This window comes from Malania oleifera, chromosome 10, assembly GCF_029873635.1.
Source record: "Malania oleifera isolate guangnan ecotype guangnan chromosome 10, ASM2987363v1, whole genome shotgun sequence".
NCBI classification, from domain to species: domain Eukaryota; kingdom Viridiplantae; phylum Streptophyta; class Magnoliopsida; order Santalales; family Ximeniaceae; genus Malania; species Malania oleifera.
The window spans coordinates 33209828-33227449 of NC_080426.1; the positions used below are offsets into that span (position 1 = coordinate 33209828).

Below are 17622 nucleotides of genomic sequence, written 5' to 3' on the forward strand. Positions count from 1 at the left end.
AGCAAAAGACTGAGTGATCGCCAAAATCATAGTCGATAATGTAATTCCCTGGAGGAGTTACTTTCATGCCTTGACTAGTTTCCAAGCAGAAATTCTTTCAACTATTGTCCACGACATTCATTTAAATTTGGGCCATATCATACTCAAATATATGATTGAGTGTCTCAAGCCCTCTTCTGGTATAGTTCACTGCTTGTCTTATGGCATGCTTCGTACTCGAATTTTTTGTTTCGTGGGGTATGTGAGGTTGCCTATTCTAGTGCTATTCCAAATGGCCTTGACTTTGGCACAATGCATCGTATGCGTTTAGATCTTCTAGTGTCGTAGGCTTGAGGAAGCCAAACCACTGTAAAGAGTTTGCATTTTCTTCTCCCAATATCATTTAATTTGTGTTTATGCATTAATTGTTTGTGTACATTCATCTTTTGCAATTAAAGATAATTTTTTAAGTAACCCGATTCACCCCCCTTATTGGGTTGCTTTTAGGATAACACAAACAATTCCAATCAATTGGTTAGAAAGCCTCTATTGTCACACCAACTTACCATTATCCTTGAGAGATCACCAAAAGGGGGTCTCTCTAGCCTTTCCCACCTACCAAAAGCACTCTACCTTATCTTGAGCTGTATTATTCAGGTCCCTAACTCTATCGAAAGTTATGTGACCCACAATCCCCTGCACTTGATTAGAACTTGGACTATCAAATAAGTTGCTGTAATCCAGAAAAATTCCTCCCCGAAGAACAAATTCAAGAGAGCCTTAAATAAGTCTCCAACATCTACCACTCTCCTGCTTGGAATTATAATTTTTTGTTGAATGGCCCATTGTGAGATTTTTTGAAAGACCAAAGACCTTGCATATTGACCTAAAAATGCAGCTGCAATATATGAATTGAAGATAAAAAGTCTTAATCCAAGGAATTTATTGCTCATTTCAAATAAGTTGTATCTTGCTCAGACCAATAAATAGAATTGAAGTTATAGTTAAAGCAACTAGTGGGAAACCGAAATACTAATTGGATCAATAGATATTCATTCTTTCTTCAACATTGAATCGATTAATATCCCTTTTGAGCCCAAATTTCTCCATCTGTAATACAAGCCATCATCCAAGAAAAGGGAAAACAAAATCAAAGAAAAAAATAAATAAAAATAAAAATAAAAATAAAAATCTGAAATTATCCAAGAAAGCTCCTCTTTAATCCCTTTCCATCATAGTTCACTGAACACATCAAATTCTCGAAGTCCCTTTGACCCTTCTTTGCCTTAGATTTACCATCATCCAACCCAACTTCATTTCCTCCATGATCAAACAACATGAAGCCAAAGCTATCCAACAAATTCTGAGTTTGAATGTCTTTCTTAGTAGATTCTAGAACTCAATTGGACAAAATTCCATCCTTTTACCTTAAGTTCTTCTTTAGAAACATCATCCTCAAAAATATTAATGCCATCTAAACCTTCTAGAGGAGGCAACACATAGGATAAATCCTCAAGACAATCAGAACAAGACTTGGAAAACAATCCTTGCTGCTCCCGAATTTGATCCAAAAGTTAACCTTAGTCACATTCAAAATCACTATTATCTACACTATCATCCTCCAAACCCCCATTTATTACTATCATTACTTGTATTAATCCTCTCAACAATTGGCTCCTCCACTATACTTCAAACACCTTTAGAATCTGTGAGAAAGCTGTGAACCTACTGAAGTTAGTTAATTCAGTTATTTAGTTGAAAAGTCAGCAGACAACTCAAATATTCAGTCAGCAGAACATTCAGCAATAAAATAATTCAGACAGCAAGTTGCAGCCAGTGTGATTCTTATTCAAAGTTCTGTTCAGTTTTTCAAAGTGGAATACAACTGTCATCCATTAATAGCACAGGAGTGAGTTATTTAGTCTTGGAACTTGTCATATTCTTTGCCTTGATTCTAGGTTTATTTAATGAGTTGTTAAGTTCCTAGAATATTAAAATTTCCCATCTATTCCCCATGTACTCTGCCCTATAAATAGTGGCCTTATCCCAGTCATTTTAAGTAGTGAAAAAATAGAAAAGAATCTCAAAAATCCAGCAAAAAGTGCTGCAGCACTGTAACTTTTTAAATATGTAATTTCTTCATTAAGTCTATAAATTAAAGAGGCATTTTTCAGTATTTTTCTTCTCTGTTTTTTCTGTTTTTCTATTCATCTGTTCCAACAAAATTTGGTATTAGAGCCATGTCGTCCAGCAACTCTTCCTCTGCTGGAACTATGTTCAATTATTCTCAAAACCAAGTACCCATCTTCGAAGGAGAAAATTATGGGTACTGGGCTGATCAAATGAAAATTTTCTTCATTGCACGAGACTTATGGGAGATTATTGAAGAAGGGTATGATGATTCAACTTCAGCAAATGATGATTCATCCTCTACAAACACAAGCAGAGCAACCTCATCTCAGAGATCTGCCCAGAACAAAGAAAAAATAAAAAATAATGCTCTTGCTTTGAGTTATCTTCATCAAGGGATCAGATAGACCATCTATCCCCGCATCTTTGGCATTCAAAAGGCTAAAGATGCATGGGAAACACTGTGGAAGAAATTTCAAGGAAACAATAAAATTTTCTCAATCCAACTACAATCTCTTTGGAAGGACTTTGATTGCTTGGCAATGAAAGATTCTGAAAGCATCAAAGATTTTTTCTCCAAGGTTGCTGAAATAGTCAACCAAATCAGAGCTTATGGTGATCGGATAGAAGAAAAAAAGATTGTTGAAAAAATTCTCAGAAGTTTACTACCAAAATTTGATCATGCAGTTGCAGCAATTGAAGAATCAAAAGACCTCTCAGTTATGAGTCTTATGATGCTCCCACAAATTCAATCCTAGAACCAGGCCTACTATCATTCTTCTTTAGAATAGGAGATGCACAACTCCCTAGAAAAATAGTAGAATTTTTAGCAACCCACCTATCTTATTCCGCTTCATTTTCTTTTTTGTTTTCAGAGAAACTGCTTCTCCCCTTATGACCACCATATATTTTGTTAGAACACAATTGAAGTGCTGAATCACACGTCTTCTTCTGCTCTGAGGAGAGATTAATTCCCATAGCCTCGCAAGTTTTCATACAAAGGTATTCTTTTCGACTGGAAACCTGACTAAGCATTTGGGCCTGCCCATTAGATGGCCCAACTACAATTTACCCTGCTGAATTTTCTCCTCTTTACACTGGTCCAATATAGAATTAAATTCTGCTCTTGGGCCCAACAGGCCCATAAGAAATTTTAAAAGGCCTTTACTGCTCTCAAACAGCAGGTCCATGTCTATATTAATCATCAAAGACCCCAGGCCCAACCCACCTGACTTTCTTCATCCCACCGCCCAAGCAGAACACCCTAGCTGCCTCTGATCTAGCCTCCTCTGTGGGAACCTTCTCCCTTATTGATGTCAATTGATCATGCAGAGCTGTCGGCAGGATCTCCTCTTGCATGTTCCCCCCATATTAAACACACACCACCTCTAGCACATCCTTGGGGATCGAGCGAAATCCATCCTTAAGAATCGAGCAGACTCCATCATTAGGAAAATCGAGCAAGCACCAACCTTAGGAATCAAACAAACTCCATCAGCATCAGTTTTTGCTGATACCGTTTGACTCCAAGATCAACTTCATTACTCTTTTGACTATCAAGTCCATCAATGTCTAACAAACAAGAGCTCATCAAAGCATCAAACTCTTTCCCAAACTAAGGCCACCCATCATTGCCTTTGGATTGTTCAGGGACAAATATAGAATATCTTTTCCCTCTCCCTCTGTGCTCTAACCCTAGGAATTTCCCTGCCCTCGTTGCATGAATCACTATCCAATAATCAACAAAACCCACCTGAGAACTACGAAATCCCTTGCTTAAACTTCCAGAAAGAGATGAGAACCCCTGTGAGAAACATTCTGCTGCAGCTGAAGAAAATTGAACCAACCCTTGTGAGAACCAAAGGAAAGCACTGACATTCCCAACAAACTCAAATTCAAAAATCTTCATGCTAATAACCTCCACCCTACCATTAAAATGAATTTTTAAATGTCCCAAGGATATCATAAAATTTTTGGGAAATTGGAAAATTTTTAAAACAGAAAAACATCTCCAATTGCCAATTCCTGTTAACAGGAGCTGTTCATGAGACATCTCTTTGTTTCGAATCCTAAAAACATAAATTTACTTAATTGAGTTCAGAAGATCTCAAGATCCTAATACATGAAATTTAAAATTAGTCACACGGTGGCTACATAACAATGTTACCCTGCATCATTGTTTGTTCTTTATGAAATGTATTATTTTAACATTATAATTTATAACATGCAAACACATTCAAAGAAGTAAATTTAGTATAATGAACCAACAATTCCTTCAGATGGAGTCTATACTTACAAGAAATTGCTCCAATCTCCTTGTTACAAACTGGTGTACCTGAAAGAAAAGACACAAATTATTTGATGCCAATAATGGCTTAGAAAAAAACATTAAAGTGTAAGCTAACAAGTCCCACGTGATTGCAAGGAAGAGCACATAGAAGAATTCATTATGCCTATAAAGTATTTGAGAAGCACCTTGGTTGCAGAGGTTTGTGTTATAATAATTACAAGACTTGCAGGAAATTGTTTCTGTATTATCAGCTTCAAAAAGGCATTTACAACTGTCCTTTTGGAAGCTTTGACAATCAATGGATTTGCCCACAAACCTTGGAGAATTTTCATCGACTAGTTCTTAGGTATTTGGGAGGAAAAAGGAGGATAAGGTTTTATGCAGATATGCGATGTTTTTGGTGACTTGGTTTATGTGGATGCCAGAAGTTTTAAGGATCAAAACATGCCTGACCAATAGGCAACAGCTTTGGGTCACAGGGGTATTTTTTTAGCTTCATCATGGCGCTTTGCTTTTGGAGTCTCCCGAAGCTTCTCCTTAGAAAATGTGAAGCAGGATTGGAATTAATAAAGCTTGTCTGTTCTCATTTGTTTAGTTGTTTTCTCTTGTTTCCAGCTAGGACATACTGTCCTCATTTGTTACTTTTCTCTTTTTTTCTTACAATTTTTTATTTATTTCATTTCGTAGAAAATGCATGGAGAATCCAAAAAGAGAAAAAGATAAAAAAGGTTCAGAAAAGGCTTTGTATGACATTTAGTAAAGTCTACCACGTAAAGTTTCTAATTAAGCAGCTCTAGACAGTTTAGAGCTGGAGAGCCTCAGTACTATGTATTTGAAACCCTTGTGCTTAAAAAAGTTGGACTTGGAAGGGGCACAGGAACAATGCAAGACTTTACAAATCACTAGGAAAGAAATTACTCTTACATCTTCAATTATACCGTCATCTACTTCAACAGGTTGGACATCAGCAGCAAGATCCAATGCACGTCTTAAATTCAAATTTGTAGCTTTCTCCACCAATAACTGGACCTACAAAAAATTTTAATTCAAACAAGAGGATAATTATTTTGACATAATCAGATGATCCTCAAAATGTTCCAATGATTATAGAACTCACAAGACCATAAGAGATTCTTCGTAGACCAAATGGGTCATTTGTAGAACTTGACTGACAACCAGCACTGAATAAGCCAACAAGGCTATCTAATCTGTAGAGCATATGGGATCATGTGAGAACATACTCTGGTGCCATCTTCATTACAAAAATGAAAATAAAAAACTCATAAATAAAAGAAAAACACAAAAACTTCGTTGAGTAAGAGTCTGGTTGCAAAGTGCCAATAATAGAAAAAAGCAAAGAAAATTGTATACTTGTGGGGGCAAATGCATGTGTACATGTGGAATAGAGGCATGCTGTTCAGAGGAATCCTTCTCTTATTGAAGTCATATTCAAGATTAAAAGAAAGCATAAAGAACATGGAGATACATTTGATGTAGTGCAGTCTTTTTAGCTCTTCTCTTTTTCATGTCGAACAGGAGGACATGTCACATCTTCCTCGTATCTTCTTTCATTCTTCTCTAAATCATCATAAGATATTTTAAGATGATCACCAAAATCAAATATGGATTGCAAGATTAAACTCCCAGAATCCTCTCAACCCAGTTAAACCTGACACTTTTTCATAGTCTTCATGATTCAAGATCAACGGAAAGATAAAAAGAATTCCTAGTGAATGCCTATTTGGAAGTCCGGACAGCCTGAAATGATCATAATAATGTTCAAATATGTCATTAGTAATTAAGGTAAAATTAGAGTTCCCAATTTTGAATGTATGCATGCACGCATGCATGTAACAATGAAGGTAAACTAGTGTTTGCAATTTTGAATAGACAATTTTGAACCAGATTAGTTTTGTCTAATAAATGAACTAGCTATACTTAAGTTTTTTATTATATTATCGTAAAATTTGTTGATTTTTTTTACAGTTTCTGAATTGCTAATATAATTCAATGTACCAGAAAACATTATTTAAGTTTTTTTTCTTTTCTTCACACAATTCATTTCCTTTCAAAATAAGCTTATAAACAAGGTCTAACCACCTTGTCTATTTAAAGACCTTTGGCATTCATGCTATTCTAAAATGTTTCACCAGCAGTGGTGATGCCAGCGGTAGTGAGTTGGAGCAGTCAGCTTTCGGAGGATGCCTGGGTGGACCTCCAGCATTAAGATTTCAGGCGCTACAGATCAGTGATGCCTGTGGATTATTGCCAGGCAGGCAAAATCTCATGCGGTTCTTGTGGTTCTGAACTGGCAGAGTTGTCTAGGATTTTTCTAATGATTGCTGTGTTTGCCAGCTACTACTGGGGCTGTTTCAAGCCAACGGTTGCATGCACAACCACCTACAAAGGCAGACATGCATAGGGTTATGATGATTAGGGCTTGGCTGGCAGGGTTTAGGTCTCAGGATCATCCTCCAACACCATGCTGAGAATGTTTAGTAAATGAGATGGGGGGAGTGGGTGTATTTTTGTCTTTCATGTATCTTTCATTATTAATATAAGTGGGCAGACCTAGAGCTGTACATATGCTCTAGAAAAACTGCTAACTGGGCTTTCTATCTTTCTTCTCTTCCCCATCCCTAACCCTAAGCGCTGTACTTTCTTCATTTGAATCTTCAATTTATTTCAGATTTACATGGTATCAGAGCAATAAAATTCTCTTAACCTGATTAATCTGACACAGTTACCTTCTCTCCTCTCCTTTCCTCTTTGTAATCGGCTCTTGAAGTAGAGATTGTTTCTCTGGTCTGAGAGTTGTTTAGGGCTTCTTGTCCTTCTACTCTCAGCATGAGCTGCTCTTGCGAGTGTTGTGCGGCTCATGGTAGTCTGCTCAAGTAAAGACAGCACCCAACTGTTTCCAGTGGACTGCTGTTGCTGTTTTCATGTTTCTTCTAACTGCTGAGTGATTATACTGTTAGGATGTTGTTCTTGCTGTTTTTATGCCTGCCTATGCTTCTAGATGCTGCCAGGTTGGGTATTGAGTGTCCGCCCTGCTGTTAAGTGCTTGTTGTGCTTCATTGTGGTCTGCCCTGTTAGGTGTGGTCAAAGTGCAGCCTGCTCTGTTCTATTTGGTCCAAGCCAACTTTGACAGGATAAGTGAGGGACTATATATGTCTCTGTAACTTCCATTCTATGGTCGTAGCTGCCTCTTGAAGCTCTAGACCTTTGAAGTTCTGGAGTGCTGTTTTGTGCTGGTGTGTGCTGCCTGAATCTGCTTTGTAGCTGTGTGTTGTTCATTCCTGTGTGCTAGGTGGTTTTGATGAACTTTGTAGAGATATCTAGCTGATACTGTAACTACAGATCATAGCCATCAAATTGGTTGGATCCTCCAAATACTTGTTTTGGTCTTAGGCAGTGCATGTGTAAACTAATGCAACAAGGAAGTCTTAAGTATCTATTGCATTCCCCTTCATGTCCAAACTCCAAGGATTATGAAGATTGGATGAAAGGGAATGACATAATGCTTATGTGGCTGTGGAATAGCATGGAGCCACGAATTGCCACAAACATGATGTTCTGTATGGGGATGATCTCTGTGGAAGCTTCACACAAGATAAAATCAAACCCGTGTTTTTGCACTCTAGAGGGTATGGGAGGAAAATATCTACAACCAGTTAGCCCCAAAGTTAAGATGATTAAGAGGCAACAAGAAGGGTCAATTTCTTTTCTGGGTTGAGTCCTGAGCTCCAATCAATCTATTATCAAATTCTTGCCAGTGAATACATACCATCTACGAAAGAAGCATGTTCTAGAATACAATATATCACCAAAGATGACTCCTAGTCTTCTTATCAATCTTCTTCTTGTGCTACTTCAGCTATGGTCACTGCCTCTGTCATAAGGGAACTGATGGAAAATGAGGATGGGATTGGATAATGGTCGTGGCAGAGGTAGTGCATCAGGACAAGGAGTTTATTGCAGCAATTCATGAATTTGCACAAATTATGACAGGGACAATCATACTGCTGATTGCTGTTGGGATCTTCATGGGAAATTGATTCGAGCCAATAAGTCTCTTGCTGAGAGTGATTCTATTTGACACTTAAGTGCACCTCAGCACTCCTAGGGAGTTGAGTACATTTACTGAGCCTCAAGAGGAGTATAACGATCTTGTTGGTTCAACAACTTCAAACTCAGTATTTTATATCTAGTACTACTATGATCCATCTAGGTATAGCTGGGCGGCTACTTCATCCTCCTCACCTTGAGTTTTTGATTCTAGTTCCTCCTCCCATAAACCTGTTAGTCATTGACTAAATCTCATAATTGTTTCGTAACCTTCTTTCCCTTCTCATTGCGTTATTCACGATCTCCCCAAAGAAGAGGATTTGTGAGGATTTAAGAAGGATGACCTCTACTACTTCAATTGTGGTGGCGGTCAATCCATTTCCTGTCATATGGCTCTGTTGATTTCTACTCATTGTATTTCTCTTGATGAGTGGCATGCATCTATTTCTCATCTTGAGTGTTCAGCTGTCAGTTAAGAAAGCATACTAAGACACCTTTTCCTTATACAGTTGAATATCATAGTAAACCATTGTTTTCTCTTATTTATATATTTGGGGTCTGTATAGAGTCAACAATTTGATTTGTCATCAATATTTTGTGGAAGAATGATTTTTCACTAATGACCTGGATCTATTTGTTAACAGATATGTTTGAATTTTTTAATGTATTTACTCAATGCTCCCATGAAATAAGAACTCACTTTGGCATTAGCACTCAACATTTTCAATCGGATAACGCACTTGAACTTGTTCAAAATGAGTTTTAGTTTTTTGCTTGGCCAAAAGAATAATCCATCAAACATCATTTGTAGATAGCCCTCGGCAGAACGGAGTAATTGAATGAAACAATAGACAGTTAATAGAGTGGTCTTTGCTATTTCATATGCATTTTCTTAGAACCTTTTGAATTTGTTAATGGTTATTTAATCATTTAATACTATTGTCATGTGTTGGAGTTTTGTTACTATTATAGTCATTGTACTCGACATATATTATAAATAGAGGGAGAGACCTATCATTGAGTTTAGGTCTTCCTTTTCACCCAATTATTCAACATGGTATCAGAGCAAGATTTTGAGACCTAAACCCTATTTGTCACAGGCATCATCAAATGGAAACCCAAACCCTAAATATGCTGCATGTCTACCATTGTAGAAGAAGTTTGAGCAACACTATAGCCCTAAAATAAAAAAGGCCAGAAGCTGCCGGAAGCCAGAGAAGTCGCAGGAAAATTCCTGGGTGACACTGCCAGTTCATGAACACAAGATCTACAATAGATTTTGCAAAAAAATAAAAACACCATAGTCAGCCACAGACACTGCCAATGTGCCGCCTACTGAAATCTCATCTCCAGCAGCTTCCCCAAGCACCCTCATGCGCTGTTTGAAGGCCGTCAGGGCCAACTTCATGCACCGGCCTGTGAAGCCAATTTCAAGCATGTTTCTGATCTGAATTCTTCCAGCAGGGCTCGAACCCCTCTATAAACATATTGTTGAAGTTTTTCGTGATGTTTTTTGTTCAAAGATACTACCATTTTTAGTTGCTCATTTACGACATCCGAGAAATGATTGTTTGGTGCTTCTCAAAGTTGTTCGTCAATGTTTATTGAGTTTACTGAGCCTGAAAGAGGTATTTGCTGTGTTTTTTGATTGGTATGTTGTGGGCTTGTGGTTTGCATCAGTTGTCGAAGGTTGTTTATGTTGGGATTGAGTTGGTGAATTTGAAAAACATGGTGCCTACTGTTCGTTTTTTATTTTCTGCTCTATCAAGGTTGTATTTGTGTTGAGATGGACTTCCCAAATCCCAAAAGTGTTTCTCCCTCGTCAGTTACTTGTTTGAGTGAACAGCGTACTATAGGTGTTTCAGAGGAAGAGTATTTAAAGTTACTGCAGTATCAGGCATCCCAACAAGCATCTCATCACATTGCATCTTTTACTCAGAAAAGTAACCATACCGTCTCCCACCAGTCCCTAAATTATCGACTCTGCTGCTACTGACCATATGATAGGTGTCACCAACTTATTTTCTACTCTCCAGTATTCTACAAATCTACCTCAAGTTACCCTTGCTGAGGGGTCCACTACTGCAGCTGAAGGAATAGGAACAGTAAATCCTACTCTCTCCATCTCTCTTTCTTCTGATCTGTACATTCCTAAATCTCCCTTTGATCTTATGTCTGTTAGTAAAATTACAAAGTTACTAAATTGCTCTGTAACCTTCTTTCCTAATTCTGTTCTTATTTAGGATTTGAAGAAGAGGAAGACAACTGGCATGGGAGGTGAGGCTGATGGACTTTACTACTTTGAGTCGCTCTCTAGTGCCTGTAGTGCTGCTGTCACACAACATCAAATCCATTGTCGCCTTGGTCATCCATCATTGAACAAATTAAAACAACTAGTTCCTACTTTGAGTTCTGTGTCTACCCTCAATTGTGAGTCTTGTCAATTAGGAAAGCATCATCGTGTTCCCTTTGCCTCTTGAGCCAATAAAAGAGTCGTTAGCCCTTTTATGTTAGTCCATTCTGATGTTTGGGGTCCTAGTCATGTCATGTCAAAGTTGGGGGTTCGATACTTTGTCACTTTTGTCGATGACTATTCCAAAATGACTTGGTTGTATTTGATGAAAGATCACTCAGAGTTGTTTAATATCTTTTGTGCCTTTTGTTCTCAAATAAGAACTCAATTTGATATGCCAGTCCTAATACTTCGAGGCGATAATGCTAAAGAGTACTTCAATATTCAATTCATTACCTATATGACAAACTTTGGCATGATCCATCAGTCATCTTGTGCCCACACTCTACAACAAAATGGAGTTGTAGAGAGAAAAAATAGGCATATTCTTGAAGTTTCTAGTAGTTTTTTAAAATCTGAAATTACTATTTCAGTTTCTAGCAGTTTCAGTTTCCTGTTTTCTAGCCTAGAGATCAGCTGATTTGATTTTCTGATTTTGTGGTCTTCCTAATTTGGTGGCCTTCCTCTACTATTTATCTTGTAATCGTGTCTCTTGAAATTCAATAAGAATGGTTATTCTTCTTCTAAAAAATCATTCAATTAGCATACCAATTATTGAAAGAAATGTAAGTGGAAGCATTAAGTACTTCATGAAAGCAATGGCAAACAAGCGGTGAACATGGAAGCAACGTAATTCATTAAAAGAAGACCTCTGTTAGCAATGTATGTCTAGCGAGGGAGGCAAGTAGGCTAAACATGTTTACAATGACTAATGAGTTTTACAGACTGACAAACACTCACCCTCCCCTAAAGAGCTTTCTATGAAAATCTCACTCTGGCACTATGAAACATCAATTTGTCCAATGAGTAATACTCCCATTTTTAGCCTAGGAAAAAACTATCTTCAAAAATTAAACCTACACTAGTATATATATGATGGTAACCCACTCCAAGCACATGAGACAAGCAGTCACAGGCAAGCATAATGCCTCGAACAAGCTTGGATCGTGAGGCTCCCCCACTTGTGCGGTCAACATCCTCTTAGATTTTGACGCTAGGTACTCTTCAACTTTGTCTACAAACGGTCGCATATCTTCTGCAGAAATATGGCTGATTTCTTCGTCGCTAAGGCCTTTCCACTTTACTGAGAACTCATGCCACTTCTTCCTTGAGGATGTGAACTCCCCGTCTACAAGGATCATTTCAGCTACTCGTCTCTCAGGTTGCACTATCCTCGCTAATGCTTTGGTTGACTAACTTCTGCTTGGATCTTCGATGTCGGCATTGAATAGCTTGAGGTAGCTAGTGTGAAACATGCGATGCACTTACATCCAAGCCAGAGAGTCAATCTTGTAAGAGGCCTTTCCGACTCTTGCCAAGATGGGGATTGGTCCTTTATATTTACGAAGTAGTCTCCTATTTCGCCCTCTTAGTGACCTACTTTGTTCAAGATTGAGCTTAACAAGTACCAAGTCACCCATGTTGAAGTGCAACAGTCTTCTCCCCTTATTTGCCCACTTCTTCATTTGCTTTGAAGCTTTCTCCAGGTAAGCTAAGGCAATCTCTGCATTCTGTCTCCATTCTTTGGTGAATATGAATGCTTTGGGACTCTTTCCTTTATATGGCTCATCCACTTTGTGAGGTAACAATGACTGTTGGCTTGAAACAAGTTCAAAATGACTCTGGTTCAGCTCTTTTGGGCGTTGAAACATAACTAAACCACATCAAGTAGTTGCACCCAATTCTTTTGATTGGCATTGATGAAATGGTGTAAGTACTCTTCTAGTAGCCCATTGAATCTCTTCGTCCGTCTGTCTGTTTGTGGATGATAACTCGAAGAGATGTCAAGTTGTGAACCAAGGATTCTGCAAAGTTTTAAGTTACCAATGAAGAGACTAGATCACTAATAATGTCTTGGGGAATACCTAATACTTCAAAATATGCTTAAAGAATGGTTGTGTTGTCTCCTTTGCCTAATAGTATTTTGGTGCGGCTATGAAGGTACCATACTTCGAAAACCAATCTATGAGCAAGAGTATAGACCTTGCATCTCTCATTCTGCGCAAGTTGGTGATGAAGTCCAGTGAGACACCCCCACAGTCAGGTTGGTACTTATAGGGGCTCCAATAGCTTGCAATCTTCTTCTGCTCCACCTTGTCTTGTTGGCAAGTGAGACAAGTTTGGGTATAATCAACCACATCATCGCGCACGTGCGACCAATAATACCTTTGCTTTAGGAACGCCAAAGTGTGCTGCCATCTTGGACATCCGACCCACATGGTATTATGACATTCTCACAATAGTGTGGGCAATTGGATCTTTGGCCAAGTTCTCTTTGATGCGCTCTTCCATCGTCATGGTAATTCACAGACGTCAAGTGTGTTACCATTTGTAAGGCCCCCAGCTTGGCCTTCTTGCTCAGTGCATCTTCAACTCGGTTTATCCGCCCTGCCTTATGCTCAAATGAGAAATTAAATTCTGCCAAGAATTCCTATCATCGGCCCTGATTGGGATATAATAATAGTTGTGTAAAGAAGTGGTTAACACCTGAGTTATTCGTTTTCATCACGAACCTTGACCCAAGTAGGTAATGTCACCACATGCAGAGATAATGGGATCACCGTTAGCATCTCTTTCTCCCGAGCTGTGTACTTCTGTTCAACTTCACTAAGCTTATGACTCTCCTTAGTTAAAGGAGCAGTTCTCCTTGAGTACCTTGTACAAATTTTTTTGTAATAATTGGCAAGACCAAAAAAGGAACATAGCTCCTTCATTTTCGTCGGGATCTTCCATTCTTGAATGACTCTTACCTTTTCTCCATATCCACTCTGATATGACCTTGTTCAATCAAATGACCAAGGAATTTTATGCTCTGCGAAGGAAAGAGCACTTCTCTTTCTTCACATACAGATTGTTCTCCTTCAACCTATTGAACACCTTCCGTAGATGTTATTTATGTTCCTCTAGAGAGGAACTATAGACAACTATATCATCTAGGTATAGCACGACAAACTTGTCGAGGTACTCACAAAATACCCGGTTCATCGAGGTACAAAAATGTCGCAGATGCATTCGTTAGCTTGAATGGCATCACCAAGAACTTATATGCCCTATATCGTTGTTGGCTTTTCTAGGTTTCTTCCCGTTTTGATAATGACAAACCAGGGCATCTAATTGTGCTACTGAGTATGTTTACAGGCATTAAGGTATTAAGCACAATAACAGATGCAATTTTGGAAAGCCAAGAGCATACAAGACGATGATATTTGGCTATAAACATGGAGCATATTAAGACCAAGCTTGAAGACTATGAAGATATTTATGGAATTCATGAAGTCCAAGCTTGAAGAATTTAAAGAATTTATTTCATGTATTTTGCAAATAGGACCTATGCAAGTACACTATCATTGATTATGTGAAGAAGCTCCTAGGTGACCTTAGTTGGACCCTAGGCACTCTATATTTCATTGAAAATCATTTTATAAATGTGCAAAAATTATTTCAAAGTGTTAAAATCATTTTTGGAATGAAAAACCCCAAAACAAGATTTTCCAAATCCCCTTCATTTTTCTGCCGCCACATTGTTGTGCAATTTTCTCTATCAAAAACTTCCCATCTTCAAAAATGTTCACCACGAAAGTTGTGGGAAATTTTCTTAGCTTTATTTTGATACAAGAATCATCCTATTTGGAGTTCTCTAACAAAAGTCATGCCCCAAATACTGAAGGGTGTTCGCAGGTGAAATTGTCCAGATATCCGAGCAACCAAATTAATTGCCGAGAAATTCAGGCGACCGGAAATCGCAGGATGAGCATCGTAAGGGCCATAAAACGGCTATTTTTCAAAATAATCATTTATTTTCAAAGCCCAATGGTCATAAAACGGCTAGTAGACCACCTTGCCTATAGATACAAGGTTTGCAACATGTTTTAGCAAGAAAAGGAAAGGGATATACATCTGTTACACACATCCAAAGTTTTTTAGCTTTATTTGAAAAAAATTTTTAAGCACTTTGCAAATTCTTTGGTTATCTTTCAAGTGCTCACCTTCTAGATTCTCCTTTGAGCTTCATTCATATTCATTTGGGAGTGTACTAGATTTGTATTTCAATTGTACTCATCAGCTCTATTGAGGAGCACTCTTTGTATATCATTTGATTCTTCATTCTACAACGATGGTTTGGGTGTGAATCGTGTCACACAAGAGTATATTGCTTGAAGAGGCATCTCCACCTAGTTAAGGAGGGATTGTAAAGGCATCTCCGCCTAGTTAAGGAGGGATCGCAAAGGCATCTCCGCCTGGTAAGGAGGGATTGTAAAGGCATCTCTGCTTAGGTAAATGAGGGATTATAAAGGCGTCTCCACTGAGTGAAGGAGAGAGGTGGCTCCGCTTGTTAAAGGAGTGGATAGTGAAATCCTCAAGTGGTTTTCTTGAGGCAAGGACGTAGGCGGGTATAGCCGAACCTTGTAAAATCCTGGTTTTGCTCTCTCTTTCCCCATACTCTTTTATTTCCGCACTTTTACTATTGTACATTTTGAGATTGCCATTACATAATTAGAACACGAGCATAAATTGAATTGATAATTGTTTAAATATTTGAGTAAAATTTTAAAACACCTAGTTCACCCCCCCTCTTTGGATTGCACCAATTCTAACGATCGTGTCACACAATTTGTCTTCGATACATCCCCATCTGCTAACCTCACTTGATAGTAACCTAATCTCAAGTCAAGTTTGGTGAAGTACTTTGCATGACTCAACTGATCAAACAAATCGGCAATCAATGGAACATGATACTTGTTGCACTTCACCTTGTTGAGCACGCAGTAATCGACACACATCCTCATGCTCCCATCATGTTTCCACTGAAACAACACCAGTGCTTCGAACAACATTTTGGAAGGACAAATAAATCCCATTGCCAATAGTTCATCAAGTTGTTTACTTAGCTCTACTAGCTCTGGAGGTGCCATCCTATGTGGCCCCATAGCAAGTTGCTTCACTCCTAGGAACAACTTGATCTCATGCTCCACACCTTGTCGTGGAGAAAAGCTGTGAGGTAGCTTATCCGACATCACCTTGTTTTACTCATCCAACACAACTTGGATGGTCGTAGGCATCAACTCTTGCATACTTCTTCATCTAACTACCAACATGGCTAGATACGTTTGTTCACCCTTCCTCAATCTTTTCTTGAGTTGCATGGCAGAAAGGAACTTCTCATACAACTTGCACCATGCAAGGGCGGTCTCCAATCAGACAAAGGGAACCAACAAAAGGCATCGACACTGCCTTAGTCTCCTAAATGAATTCCATTCCAAGAATGACTTCGAAACCATCTAACAACACAATTGTGAAATTTGCATGTCCTACCCATTGCCGAAGCTTTAGAGTGATTTTCTTGGCTGCTCCAAGAGTAGGCTGGGCTTCAAAGTTAGCCACTTTCATGCGTCGTGAATCCTTTTCCAAGGATAAGTTCAAGTCTTTTTGCTTCCACCCATTAAATGAAGTTATGGGTAACCCCTGTATCAACCATAGCATAGGTGCTTTTCCCGTTGATCCTTAAGTTCACAACATCAACCCTTTCGCTAGTGTAACTTTCGGTTCTTTGGCCTTCTTTTCCAACACTTTCACTAGCCGCATTGCACCCATCCTCAAGGTATCTTCCTCATCCTCATCATTCTCTAGTGCCCACTCATGATGGAAGCTTGTAAGGCATTAAATGATGACTTGTGAGGGCATTTAGCAACTCTGTGAGGGCCTTGAGATAAGAAGCATGTAATCTTATCCTTACCATTGAGCGTGTTGTATGCTTGAGATGACAAAGCTTCCTTTGAAGTTAACACCTTACAATCGGCTCCACCAATTTTGTGTTTGCCTTTATTGAAATATTTTCCATTGTTTCCACCCACGCCACTCTCTTCGGACAAACTGGAATTATCTCCACCATAGTCAATCAACCGTTCTATGACAGCTTGTGCAGTACACAAGTCTTGAAATCTTTGTCTATGAAGTTCTATTATTGCCCATAGTTTCAACGCCTAAAGAAAATAGAACTTGTCTTTCTCTAACATGTCATGGATATCCAACATCAAAGTAGAAAATTGTTTCACATATTCCCTTATTGACCCACTGAGCTTGAGGTCTCTTAGCTTTCTTCTAGCATTATACTGAACGTTCTCAAGGAAGAATTGGGTCTTAAGTTCTCTCTACAAGTCTACCCAACAATCAATGACGCAACATCCATTCTCAATTTCATTGTACTTAGTACACTGCCATAGTTTAGTGTCACCAACCAAGGACAGAGTTGCAATATTCACTGTTTTGAGTCCATCCTCATAGCGCGAAAGAACTACTCCACACCAAACAAGTTCTCCAACTCCTTGGCATCACAAGCATCCCCATGTGTTCTGGGTTTCGGTACTAGCAGAACACTATCATTTTCATTGAAAGAAATGTAAGTGGAAACATTAAACAATGCATGAAAGCAATGGCAAGCAAGCGGTGAACATCAAAGCAACGTAATTCATTAAAGAAACACCTTTGTTAACAATGTGTGTCTAGCGAGGGAGGCAAGTAGGCTAAACACGTTTACAATGACTAGTGAGTTTTACAAATTGATGAACAACCACCCTCCCCTAAAGAGCACTCTATGCAAATCTCACTTTGCCACTAGGAAACATCAATTTGTTTGAGGAATCAT

At 38.6% G+C, this 17622-nt stretch overlaps 1 protein-coding gene across 2 annotated transcripts in view; it reads right to left on the minus strand.

The window, feature by feature from the left end:
* LOC131166852 (glycine--tRNA ligase, chloroplastic/mitochondrial 2) overlaps positions 1-17622 on the minus strand; it is a 167093-nt gene that overhangs the window by 31065 nt on the left and 118406 nt on the right. For both annotated transcript variants that reach the window (XM_058125452.1, XM_058125453.1), the window contains exons 29-31: positions 5517-5607; positions 5324-5428; positions 4406-4444 (exon numbers count right to left, since the gene is read on the minus strand). In XM_058125452.1, coding sequence (XP_057981435.1) covers positions 4406-4444; positions 5324-5428; positions 5517-5607 — 235 coding nt within the window. The remainder of the gene's footprint in view (positions 1-4405; positions 4445-5323; positions 5429-5516; positions 5608-17622) is intronic.